Source organism: Mycena indigotica (genome assembly GCF_014461135.1).
Source record: "Mycena indigotica strain 171206Taipei chromosome Unknown Mind.scaff0011, whole genome shotgun sequence".
Taxonomy (NCBI): domain Eukaryota; kingdom Fungi; phylum Basidiomycota; class Agaricomycetes; order Agaricales; family Mycenaceae; genus Mycena; species Mycena indigotica.
In genome coordinates this window covers 1715047-1726715 of record NW_023503010.1, presented here as the reverse complement: position 1 = coordinate 1726715, position 11669 = coordinate 1715047, and the positions used below count along the sequence as shown (strand labels likewise).

Below are 11669 nucleotides of genomic sequence, written 5' to 3'. Positions count from 1 at the left end.
AGTTGTTCTCAACCATATGCATGTATGTCGCGCTTGCCAATCGAACTTCGCTTTGAGGGCTCCCGAACGTTCTCCGCGCGAATGTGGAAAATACCTGGTGTCGATGGCCCCTTTACAGCCTTGCAAGCCGCTGAGCATGATTTCACCATTTCGTCAAACTCCGTGTTCATCAACCATTACACGGGCTACAACAGGACAGCGGTCAGGCTTGACGAGGCGCAAAGATGGGGATTTATTGAAGATTCGCGCCTCATCTTCGCGCGTGCGAGAGCATCAAACGGCCAGCTGTTCTGCCTAAGGTTCATTTTCCATGCAGACCTGGTGGCGCGCAAAGGGGACCCGACGCGGAATCAGCGATTCATACGTGCGCTCATTGACGACGCCAAGTTTTATCTCGAGAATCTTCGAATGGTGGCGGGGGTGCTGGTACCACAGAACTACGGCATGTGGGTTATGGACACGGGTGATTGGGCGGGGAAAGTGCTGTTCGGCCTCACGGAGTAGTGCGGAATTCCCTGGAAGACTGTAATTGGGATCAAACTCGATACGAAGGCTAACCGGTAATTGATTGCTTCACTTTGACTCTCGTACTTACCAGTTTACCAGACAACTTGTGGAAAGAACCTTTGAGATTTTCCATGACCTCGGTATCAACATTAACTGCAAAATATCGTATGAAACGACGACGATTTCACGCATGTACTCCTCGACTTCGACGAACCCCACGTATGTAACACCCGAGTATCCGGCCAGGCGCGCTGTTCTATCGAGTACTACAAGAACTACCGAAAATCCGCCAGCGACCTTGACGCTCAAGCACACTGGGCACGGCAGCTCACGTGGGAGATTGCCCGACACGCAGTCGCGGCGTTCACCTGCCTAGGAAAGAGCTTTTTGGCGACGCGGAAAACCGGTTAGCAGGCCATGACCGCGCAGAGCATCAAGTGCGTTTGTCTGTCTTTTTTATGTTGTTTTTCATCCTTCCCTGAAAACATACCCGGGCCGGCGAGGACAACTGCATATGCATAGGACCAAGTAATTGGCCCGATGATGGTCAGCCTCAGACATCATGACAACGATGAGGAGACGAAGGACCTGCCGCTGCTCGACCCCAAGCTCCACTACCGCGAGGAGGGCATCAACGGATTGTATGCGGACCAAGAAGTTTGTCCCGACGCGGTGAGTTGTTGCATTTGCTTGTTTTACTTTGGGTCGTTGATACTTTCTGCAAGCGCCTGTCCAGGAATTCCGAATAAACCGCCGTTCGAGACGCTGATTGGGTTTATGATGGGCCCGGTGGATAAACTGAAGGATGTGTTTGCAAAGTTCCCGACAGAGGAGCTGGAGGCCGCGGCGGAGCACGATGAGAACCATTGGCATATCTTATCCTCGTGTAAATTCCCGATAATTGTAACAGCTTCAACACACCCCGGCATTGCATTTATGGAAACTCCAACATGTTTCATTGCATGACCTGGTTCAATGTACATTGCAGGCTCAGCGACTGCGAGTTCTCCAAGCTTGTCGTTTAGCCAGGTGGTCATTCATGTGTGATTGAAGTTTTTCCAACCTTGCGGACTCGGATACGCAGCTGTTTGGAATGCACGAAATGACCTTTACATTCAGGAACCACCGTGTCAATACTAAATGGCATACATATAGAGTAGTGCGCAGCGTGAAGAGTTTATCATGATGAGTGCTAAAAGTTCGTGTACAAATTTAGCCATGCATTCAACCCAACAGTACTTGAGCGCCGGTAGGACCCCTGATAATAGGTGGGGAACCCTTATATCATCCGGAGAAAAAGCACCTCATCTGGCCGGCCTGCCCACGTTACGCGGTCCGGAGAAGACTGCCCGCCGCAGGCGGAGCAAAATTGGGGATCCGGATATGAATGGACCCAAAACCGGCTCAGAATAGGTGTCAAAACCACCCGAGCGCGGCTTAGTTGCCGACCAAATTTTGGCCTCGACTTGGCATTTGGGCGCAACTATGCGGTATTGGGCGAAAATTTGATTTTAAACCGGGTTTTCGGCAAATTTCGGCCCGGATATGCCATATTAAGCGTCCGGAGAAAAATTGGGTCCAAAGCCAAGCCACATGTGGTATCCGGAGAAGAACCGGCCGCGGAGCGTCCGGAGAAAAACGGCCAACGCCATATATGGGTCCCCCACCCATTATCAGGGGTCCTGCGCCGGTACGTGTGATCAGCAGGCTTATCAGTTGATTGACGACACAACGGAGTATGGTATATACTCACCTATTGATCCTGTTAAGCCCAAACTTGAAGGTCGCTTAGGCTAAACGATTGACTACGGTCTTTGTAATTGGGTGGTTCTCTTAAATCCGGGTCTCCCTTCTTCGGCGGGGGAATCCTCTTTGGACGTGGAGCCTTCAGGCTATAGAGCATAACGCCAACTGTGCCACTTGCAGTGCTTCTTGCTCTCTGGAACGCATCGCTGGGTTTGGTGAATTGGGTGTCGTAGCATTCTTTCCGAGATTTGAAGTAGACGTGTTTTGTCCTGCCAGATACTTTCTCATGATACCACTTGCGCCATTTTTTGGCTCTCTCGGGGTCCTTGGCAATATAATACATGTGCGCCATGACATATACGCCGATTTGAGGCCCCAAAGACAGGGCTTCACGATATTCATCATAGAAGTCTTCACCGGGTTTGGTGCCGAGCAATTCCAAACCTTTAGCGACGAGTTCTTGAGACGGAATAGCCAAATCATTATCGTCTAACTGAGTACGCACGCTTTCTGCGTCGGAGACAGTGTCGCCGAAGTTTGGCAGGGCTGGCGAAATGTAGAGCCGATTGGGATTGTTTTCAGGGTCGCGAAACGCCACGTATCCGTATGCGTGGCTCGAGGCATGTCCGAAGTTGATATTTTTGGCCTCCATCTGGGTCCAGGCCTGCACCAGATGCTCGTTGTTTACATTGATTGTATCGGAGGACAAGAACTCATTGTTGTCGTGAACATTTCGTGAGGATTTCTTTTTGGATTTTTTGATCGGAAGTTGTGTTGGCGGATGATACTCTAGAACAATGGCCTCTCCATGACGCTTGTAACCCTCGAGTTGCTTATAGTCAATCCCGGTGAGTTTCGTTGTTTGCAAGAAATCTAGAGCGTCCTGAGTTTTCATTTCTTGAATCGAGACATCGGTTATTTCTCCATCAGAGATAACTGCGTGATCATCGACTGTGGCTGTTACACCAGCATGCATAAACATGCGAGTTTTGTCGCTAATGCCCTTTCCATCTAATATGTTGTTCGCCTCACAGGCCATGTTGGACTCGCCGACGAAACTTCGTGTTTGGTAATCTGCCTCTCGAAACACAAACGGCCAGCAATTCAAGACTTTTGGCCCAGCCTCCATCCGTTGCAATTCTTCAGCAGTAAGGCGATGTTGAATGAATGCATTTCCATGTGCCTCCAGTAAAGCAAAGAGTATCACATAGAAGGCAAAGTCTGTGTCGAGGCAGATTTCATTAAGTGGTGTTACTTTGGTCTCGGCATGGCGGGGGGGTCGCTGAGAGTTTCGTGCATGTGGCATTTCAGGGGGTTTAAGTTGGGAGATCATTGTGTGCGGTTGACACAAAAATTTATGCAGAGTCGTGTCAGTTACCTCTACATCTGGCATTGTTGTATTGAAGAGGTAGGAGGCATCGTGAGGGACATTGGAGAGATGGTCATTTGATGCACTGATACTGGTGCCCTCCCAGTTAAAGCTTCGAGTAAGCGAACCACGCTCTACATTGAGCGAGTTTGCAGGGGAGTCTGAGTCCGAGTCGGATGACTGGGGCAGGTCTGAGTTTCCTTGTCGAGAGGGTGTAGATTCGAATCGAGGACCACCTGTGGGCGATCGCGATGAGCCAGGAAATGCAACGCGTTGGTTTCTTTTGTTGGCTGGAGTCGAAGATCCTGACGGATTGAAATTGCGAGATATGTCAAATTCGTAATCTGGGTTGTCGTCTCCGCCACTGTCCGATTGTATGTCGTCGTCGCCACTGTCCGATTGTATGTCGTCGTCGCCGCTGTCCGATTGTCTCTTCATAACATAGTCTGCAAAAATGGGTATGCGAAGGCTTGGTGAGGCATCGAGGAGTGATAAGAGGAGATCTGGTTGTTCGTCTAGGTATTGAGCTACCTGCTTCACCACGCTTTCGATTAGACTCGGAAACTCGAAAGAGGCCATCGTCTTGTTGTCAACAATCGTCACAATCAAGTCATCGTGACGACTTCTTTTCTCAACCAACCATGTCGCGCTTGCCGATCGAACTTCGCTTTGAGGGCTCCCAAACGTTCTCCGCGCGAATGTGGAAAATACCTGGTGTTGATGGCCCCTTTACAGCCTTGCAAACCGTCGAGCATGATCTCACCATTGCGTCAAACTCCGTGTTCATCAACCATTACACGGGCTACAACAAGACAGTAGTCAGGCTTGACGAGGCAAAAAGATGGGGATTTGTTGAAGATTCGCGCCTCATCTTCGCGCGTGCGAGAGCACCAAACGGCCAGCTGTTCTGCCTAAGGTTCATTTTCCACGCGGACCGGGTGGCGCGCAAAGGGGACCCGACACGAAATCACCGATTCATACGTGCGCTCATCGACGACACCAAGTTCTATCTCGAGAATCTTCGAATGGTGGCGGGGGTACTGGTGCCACAGAACTACGGCATGTGGGTTATGGACACGGGCGACTGGGCGGGGAAAGTGCTATTCAGCCTCACAGAGTGGTGCGGGATTCCCTGGAAGACTCTAATTGGGACCAAACTCGATACGAAGGCTAACCGGTAATTGATTGACCTATTGCTTCACTTTGACCCTCGTCTTTACCAATATACCAGACAACTTGTGGCAAGGACCTTCGAGATGTTCCACGACCTCGGCATCAAGATCAATGGCAAATGTCATATGGGAAATAGCGGAGACTTCACGCATGTCCTCCTTGACGTCGAAGACCCCTCCCTCACGTCCGAGATGGCAGCATCCGGCCAGGCGCGCTGTTTCATTGTTGACTTCGCATACGCAAAGCGACATAAATGCAAACGTGTTCTGCCGCTCGTCTCTCTCGGCAACGACGCGTTTGACCTCCTCGTAGTGTCGTTGAAGCACAGAATGTGTTGCGACGAGCTGGAGAATATTGCGTTCCTGCTCAGGTTGATGCCCGCTCCGCCGTATAAAACTGATCCACCGGAAACACCAATCGAGGAAGCAATGAAATGGCACGCTGATTATTCTGCGGCACATCCCTCGTACCCTAATTCGGTCGTCCTCATTGCGCAACGTGCCGCACTCTTCCCCAGCTCCCTGCCACTCTACCCCGGCCTCGAGGTTTCCGGTCCAACGAAAGAAAACTTGGATGCGGAGCTCACGTTATACGATAGGGGTCAGGGTTTTATCAATCCTGCTAGATTCCTCAAGTCTTTCTCGCGTGAAGACTACGAGTATCTTTTATGGGGAGACAAGTTGGAAGTGAAGCCTGCTGCATTGAATGCACAACCCCCAACGGAGTGGCCCGAATCCACTGACAGTGACTCTGATGACGATGGTACGAGTGAGTGGAGCGACTGAGGCGGGCCAACTTGAAGGTTGTTGGAATCCCGATGACAGCACGCGCGACTTGGATCATCCGCTTCCGTACGACTGTAACTTGTCCAATGTGAAGTAGATTACGATTTAAATAAAACTTGAACTTGGGCATGGACCATGGCCCGTAGTCAGCAAGCAACACGTCTCGTCACACTAAAGTCACGCCATTATGACGTTCTTCATCCTTCCTCCCTGTCTCCGCAGTTCGCGAGCACTTCACCAGCGGGAGCATCGGTGTGGACGTGAGTGAGCCTATATGCTTTATCCTCAGACTGCACAAGAGCCTTGCGACCGGCGTTAGCGATGTGCATGTCTTTCAAGAATTCGAAGGCAACAGCCTGAGCCTTTTATACTATCCAGATCCTTTGCTGACCACGCTACAGGATTTTTTTAAGCCTGTAATCGTGGGGAACTGCCACTCAATAATGCGCAAAAAAGACTCGCTGCAAAATCGTTCCATCGGCGACCCCGCCGATTAAACCGCCGAAGAACACAGACCGTCCCATTTCCTCGTGCCTAAGCCTTGCGGTATCATGTACCTCACAGCCTGCTCCCAACCAAGTATGTCGCCCTTGCCAATTGAAATCCAGTTCGAGGGGTCCAAAACCTTCACTGCGCGCATGTGGAACATCCCTGGTGTCACCGGTCCCTTTGCTCCCCTACTACCCACCACACATAAGTACTCTTCACATTGCGTCGGACTCCGTGTTTATCAACAACTACACTGGCGACGACAGGATTTCCATACCGCTGGACACTGCGTGCCGATGGGGACTAATCGAAGAAGGACGCGTACAATTTGCTCAAGCAACAACATCAGATGGACAGCGGTTCTGTTTGAGGTTCATCTTTCATGCGGAGGTGGTCGTGGCAAAACACGATCCTACGAGGAATAGGCGGTTTATAGATGCCCTTGTGGATGATACCCAGTTTCACCACGGAACTACGGAATGTGGAGGATGGATCAGTCTCACCCGATGATGCGGAACGCCATGGCGGACTTTGATGCAAACTGAGCTGAACATCCAAGCTAACAGGTATGTATCCGTTTGCTGCTACACCATTTCTAATGGTTTACCAACCACCAGGCTGCTTATAGCGCGAACGTGTGAGGCGCTGCATGATCTGGGTGTGAATATCGACGGTGTCATGGGCAACGCTGAGGACATGTGCCACATCGTTCTCGACCTCGAAGACACGCCTATGACGCAGGAAATGGCAGAAACTGGCCAAGCGCGCTGTTATGTGGTAGATTTCTCACGCGCAACGCAACACAAATGCAGACGCACGCTACCACTCGTCGTTCTTGGCATGGACGCGTTCGGCCTTTTCAAGGAAACGCTGACGTTGAATTTCGGCTGCCGCGAGCTCAAGAACCTTGCCTGTTTGCTTGACCTGATGCCTATCCCTGGCTTACACCCTCCATCCGAGCCACCAGAGACGCCCCTCGCAGAGGCGATAAAGTGTCATGACGACTACGCTGCTGCCCACCCCTCGTACTCCAATGCGGCCGTCCTCACTGCCCAACGTGTCGCTCTCTTCCCCAGCGCTTTCCCCGTTTATCCCGGTCTCAAAGTTTCGGGTGTCTCGAAAGAGGACATCCATGCCGAGCTCACTTTGTATGACCGCGGGCGAGGATTCATTCGTCCTGCCGACCTAATCAACCATTGCTTGCGCGATGAGTACGAGTATCTTTTATGGGGCGACAGGATGGAAGCAAAGCTTGCGGCCTTGAATTCACAACCTCCGCAAATATTTTGAGTGCGACTGGGATGACAGTACGAGAGACTCAGATTATTGAGTCGCCACTCTTATTTTGTGTTGAACTATTCACTAGCAATTCATCGAGTTCTTTTGCGATTTGGTTGAAACTTGGGCATGAAAATTGCGATTGACGAATCCTTAGTCCGCAACACACAGCCAGTAACGGTTGCTCGTCCTGTAATAAAGTCTAGGAGAGCTTTGTGGGCAGAGTCCGGAACGGCCTCGGGTTTCTAGAGCGGGTGGAACAGAGTACGTGTGTTCTTCATCTTTTCTCTGACCCCGTGCCCTGCTCAATTTCAATAACCAGGAAACCTGTGCTTTTGCGAAACGAAACATATCTGAATATTAATGGGCCACTTTACAGTGTGCAAGTAGGACGAGACCTGCTCACAGACTCGGAAGAGCCTTTCGGCCATGAAGTCAATGGCAGAGCATCTCTTGAACTACAAACTGCAGCGGATGAAGGAAAACCTATCAAAACCCGAATCCCTTTCTCCGAGGACGACCGCCGATGACCAGATCACCGACCCGATGCTCAGACGGCACAACGACGACAACTTGAATGAGAAGTTGCTCAAGCAAACGAGGAGGGCATCAGCAATAGCGCACGGCAGGAGATCGAGCAAACAGTACCAGTGCCAGTGGAACGGGCTGATCATGAGAAGCTTTCTTGTACCTCCTGGTGTAAACGCTGAACAACTTGAATTGCAACATGTTCACTCGGCAACAGCACGCGCCGTCATTATATCGAGTGTTGAACGTTGAAGCCTCTCGGTGTTCAAGGTTATCAATAAGGACTTGATGCAATAAGTATTTTTTTCCTCTATCCGGTTTTCAAGTTGCCAATGATTCGCCTAAGGGTGCGGGTACCTATGTATTCGCATGATTAATAAACTTATAATCACGAAACCAAAGTAAACTTTGTTTGTAAGTGGGCGGTCAGCTTCATATAACACAACCCCTTTTCGGTCTCGCAACCTGAAATCATGTACGTTAACGTTGAACGCCCAAACAGTTTTTATTCATAAGACTACATACATACAACACATCTACAGGATACATGGGTTCTAGTCTACAACTATGGTCTCAAAGAGTTGACGAAGAGTTATAATAAAGCTCTTGTTCCGATAAGATAAGATGCAAATCTAGACCCAGAAAACGAACGCTCTACATGGTACACTCTCAGAAATCGCCTAAATCGACCTCGATCGCCTGCGCAACCGCATTCAGCGACTTCCCCAATCCATGCGTCGCGACAGCCGAGGACGTATTGGCCACGTTCGCAGTTGTGGGGTTCGGTGTCGAAGCACTAAGGGTTTGCGTCAGCTTCGTCAGCATCCGATCAGTGAAGAACAAACGCACCGAGTTCCCCCAGGTGTGGAGCTCTCAAAAGTCCTTGGTACTGTTCTCAGCCTTGCGCTCGGATCATACGCTCTTGTTGTCGGTGTGGATGTCCCGCTCGCAGCGGCCTTCCTTTCTCTCCGCTTCCTCTCTGCGGCCTCCAACTCAGCCCTCCTAACCGCTTCCATGTTCGCCTTCCGATTCCGTTCGTTCACCTTGGCCAGCTTATCTTCCTGCGTCTCCCGCACAGCAACATTCGTGTTCGACTCGTTCAACAAACGCAACTGCTCATCAATTTGCGCGACCTCGGCATTGTCGTGTCGGTTGACTGCCAGCTTTCGAGCTGCGGTAAGCCGAGCACGCTCAAGCACCACACTGTTCGAGGTCGGCGCATTGCCACGTTTTCGAGCTATCATGTTCTTGACATCTTCCTGAGGAGAGAATAAAAAAAAGAGATCATAGAGATAAAACAGAAAACCATGCCTCGGTCACAAGCTTCGTGAGGTATTTTTGTTGCTCCATATGTCGCTCAGCTGCCTCTCGCACCGTTGGAAAGCTGATTTTATCGTGAGCGTAAGTGTCGACCAAGCGCTTGTATTCTTCCTATCTTAAAATCAGCACCTGAAAAAACTGAACGTCCAAACAACTCACATCTTTAAATTCGGTGTTGGAGGCTTGACTCATAGCCCACACCTTCTCTGCTGAGCCATGTTTGAGTTCGAAAGCATCGTTCATCGTGACCTTTCGTCCAAGCCTCTCCATTTCGTATGGCTTGGGGCTCGGCACGATCTCTGTGGAAATCGTAAAATTGGGATGAGATTGGAGAAAGGGGAACAGTACTTCGGATTTGACACAGTCGATATACGGGTTCGCTGCCCTGGGATCCAATACAATAGCGCACCCAACATCCTAAATTTTTTCAGCGAAGAAGACGGAGAACAAGTAATCACCAACCAACGATAATTTGCTCGAAAAACGGCGACGATGAATGTTTTGCCAGGTCGTCGCGCTTGACGGTAATCCTTTTCAGGGCTTCAAGAGTCATGGGCCCGTCTAGAGTATCACGTTCACGTCGCTCAGGGCGTGTGTCATTGTCAGCCTCCGCTTTTTCTTCGTCTGAAGACATGTCCATGTCATCAGGCGAATGAGAACGAGGCCGTGGGGAGCTGGGATCCTGTTTACGGTGTTAGAAGAGCACAATGGTCATTCAGGGTGCAACATACCCGCTTCTTCTCATCCTTGGCCTTCCGCTTGGCCTTCAGCGCAGTTAGTGAACGGTCCTTGGTGTGGTCCTTGGGAAGACTGCGAGCTGTTCGTCTTGCGGCACCGGAGCCACGGTCCTCGTCGGCTGACGTGCCCACGACACCAGCAATTTGTTGCTGTCGGAGTTTGTCGAGATGCTTCCGGTCACGGATCCGTTCTACTTCGTCCAGTCGGGCAGCGAGGATTTGTTCCCGCTCGATTTCGGTCTTCCCAAGCAGTCTAGGACAAATCAAACGGCGGTCTCGGAGAGAGAGAGAGAGAATACTGACTCCTCCCTGTCTGCCTCGTCGATGTACTTGCCCTCGAGGGGATACTTGTCTCCTTCTTCGCTAGTATTCGCATTGCGTGGGCGTGAGCTGCCTCTCGCATCGTCGTCGTCTTCGCTCTCCGGCTCCGCATCAGAACTTGGGCTTTGTCAGTTCGCTGGCCGTAGGCGGCAACCAAGAAGAGCATACTCAGCCGTCTTCCGCTTCTTGTTCGATGACTTGCCCGAAGAGTCCCGCGGCCGCTTGCGCGACACGGGCCGCTCTGAGCCTCCGTCAACAAGTTCGAGCAGCTCCTCGTCGAGTTCAGAGGACATGGGTGGCAAAAGTGGGTGTGGGTGGGTGACGTGACGCGTTGATGTGACGCCTCAATCATCCACTGTTCCCGAAAGTCTTTCATGTCAACCGCGACGCTGCATCTCGCCGTTTGCATCAGTGAAGAAGTGACGCTCTCTGACTTTGTCCAGCCAATCGAAATTTTGGCGGCTGGCTTCCAGACTGCTGCGGTGAGGCATACATATTGCCCCACTTCAAACCAAGCTCAAGATGATCCCGAAAGACAACAAGTCCGTCGACGACAAGCGGATACTCACCTCCCGTACCCTTCAAGGTAGTATTTGACTACCTTGCACCAACGATGGACCCCGTTGTATCCGCGTTTGGTCCTTCAATGGCGACGTTGAATCCAACTAAAACCTACGCCCAAGTTACAGAGAGCGGAATGCAGTACGACATTATCTGGGTTCCCGCTGGGCCGCCGCCGCATGGAGGCATAGACCGGACGCCGCCTGAGGAGATCGAATTTATACGTGCTCAAGCTCCAGGCGCCAAGTACATCCTGTCCGTGTGCAGTGGAGCGCTACAACTCGCTTTGGCTGGGGTACTGTCGGGAAAGAAGGCCACCACTAACAAGGCATTCTACCGCGTTATAACTGTATTCTCTCTCTCATCTCTGTCTTCTCAACTCAACGTGTCGATAGGAAACAGCCACAACAGCCTCCGATATCGACTGGCAACCGCGAGCGCGTTGGGTTGTCGATGGGAATGTCTGGACTAGCTCCGGTGTTGCCGCCGGAAGCGACATGGCCCTCGCCTTCCTCGAGCATCTTGCCGGTGCAAAGCTTGCTCGTCAAGTCCGCGGCTTAGTGGAAATCCCTGAAGTGTCCTCGTTTGACGACCCATTCGCGGAATTCCACGGGCTTGTTTAACACGATGTATGCTGAGATGGATTTTACTGGCCATTTTTCCTATCGTTTTATTCATGGCTATGATGGTGTCGGTACCTGGCCGTCGGAAGCATTTTGCACTGCCTGGTTGTTCATCTGTCGGTCCAAGAAAGGAACAGTGTGCAATAATTATATTTCGTGAGATATCCAATTTTTCCGACCCACCTTCTCAACGATATCTTAGTTGCTCAAATAGTCGCTTCACATTCCTTCA

The 11669-nt window shown here is 51.0% G+C and overlaps 6 protein-coding genes across 6 annotated transcripts; 4 read left to right on the top strand and 2 right to left on the bottom strand.

Moving 5' to 3' along the window:
* Positions 1-24: 24 nt before the first annotated feature.
* Positions 25-504, top strand: MIND_01171600 (uncharacterized protein; the record flags this gene model as incomplete). Its single annotated transcript, XM_037368235.1, has 1 exon — positions 25-504. The coding sequence occupies one exon, from the start codon at positions 25-27 to the stop codon at positions 502-504; it is 480 nt and encodes a 159-aa protein (XP_037215161.1).
* A 1768-nt stretch (positions 505-2272) lies between these two features.
* MIND_01171500 (uncharacterized protein) lies at positions 2273-4201 on the bottom strand (the record flags this gene model as incomplete). The annotated part of the gene is made up of 1 exon (XM_037368234.1): positions 2273-4201. One exon carries the CDS (start codon positions 4199-4201, stop codon positions 2273-2275), a length of 1929 nt encoding a protein of 642 aa, XP_037215160.1.
* A 44-nt stretch (positions 4202-4245) lies between these two features.
* MIND_01171400 (uncharacterized protein) lies at positions 4246-5580 on the top strand (the record flags this gene model as incomplete). The annotated part of the gene is made up of 2 exons (XM_037368233.1): positions 4246-4799; positions 4854-5580. Exons 1-2 carry the CDS (start codon positions 4264-4266, stop codon positions 5578-5580), a joined length of 1263 nt encoding a protein of 420 aa, XP_037215159.1. The 5' UTR covers positions 4246-4263.
* Positions 5581-6603: 1023 nt separating this feature from the next.
* Positions 6604-7359, top strand: MIND_01171300 (uncharacterized protein; the record flags this gene model as incomplete). Its single annotated transcript, XM_037368232.1, has 2 exons — positions 6604-6635; positions 6687-7359. The coding sequence occupies 2 exons, from the start codon at positions 6604-6606 to the stop codon at positions 7357-7359; spliced, it is 705 nt and encodes a 234-aa protein (XP_037215158.1).
* Positions 7360-8544: 1185 nt separating this feature from the next.
* MIND_01171200 (Plus3 domain-containing protein) lies at positions 8545-10561 on the bottom strand (the record flags this gene model as incomplete). Its single annotated transcript, XM_037368231.1, has 8 exons — positions 10422-10561; positions 10236-10370; positions 9927-10185; positions 9662-9877; positions 9355-9612; positions 9175-9306; positions 8725-9134; positions 8545-8671 (listed from the first exon to the last, which is right to left on the bottom strand). The coding sequence occupies exons 1-8, from the start codon at positions 10544-10546 to the stop codon at positions 8545-8547; spliced, it is 1662 nt and encodes a 553-aa protein (XP_037215157.1). The 5' UTR covers positions 10547-10561.
* Positions 10562-10618: 57 nt separating this feature from the next.
* Positions 10619-11437, top strand: MIND_01171100 (DJ-1 protein-PfpI domain-containing protein; the record flags this gene model as incomplete). Its single annotated transcript, XM_037368230.1, has 3 exons — positions 10619-10735; positions 10789-11163; positions 11210-11437. The coding sequence occupies exons 1-3, from the start codon at positions 10628-10630 to the stop codon at positions 11435-11437; spliced, it is 711 nt and encodes a 236-aa protein (XP_037215156.1). The 5' UTR covers positions 10619-10627.
* Between the last annotated feature and the right edge of the window lie 232 nt (positions 11438-11669).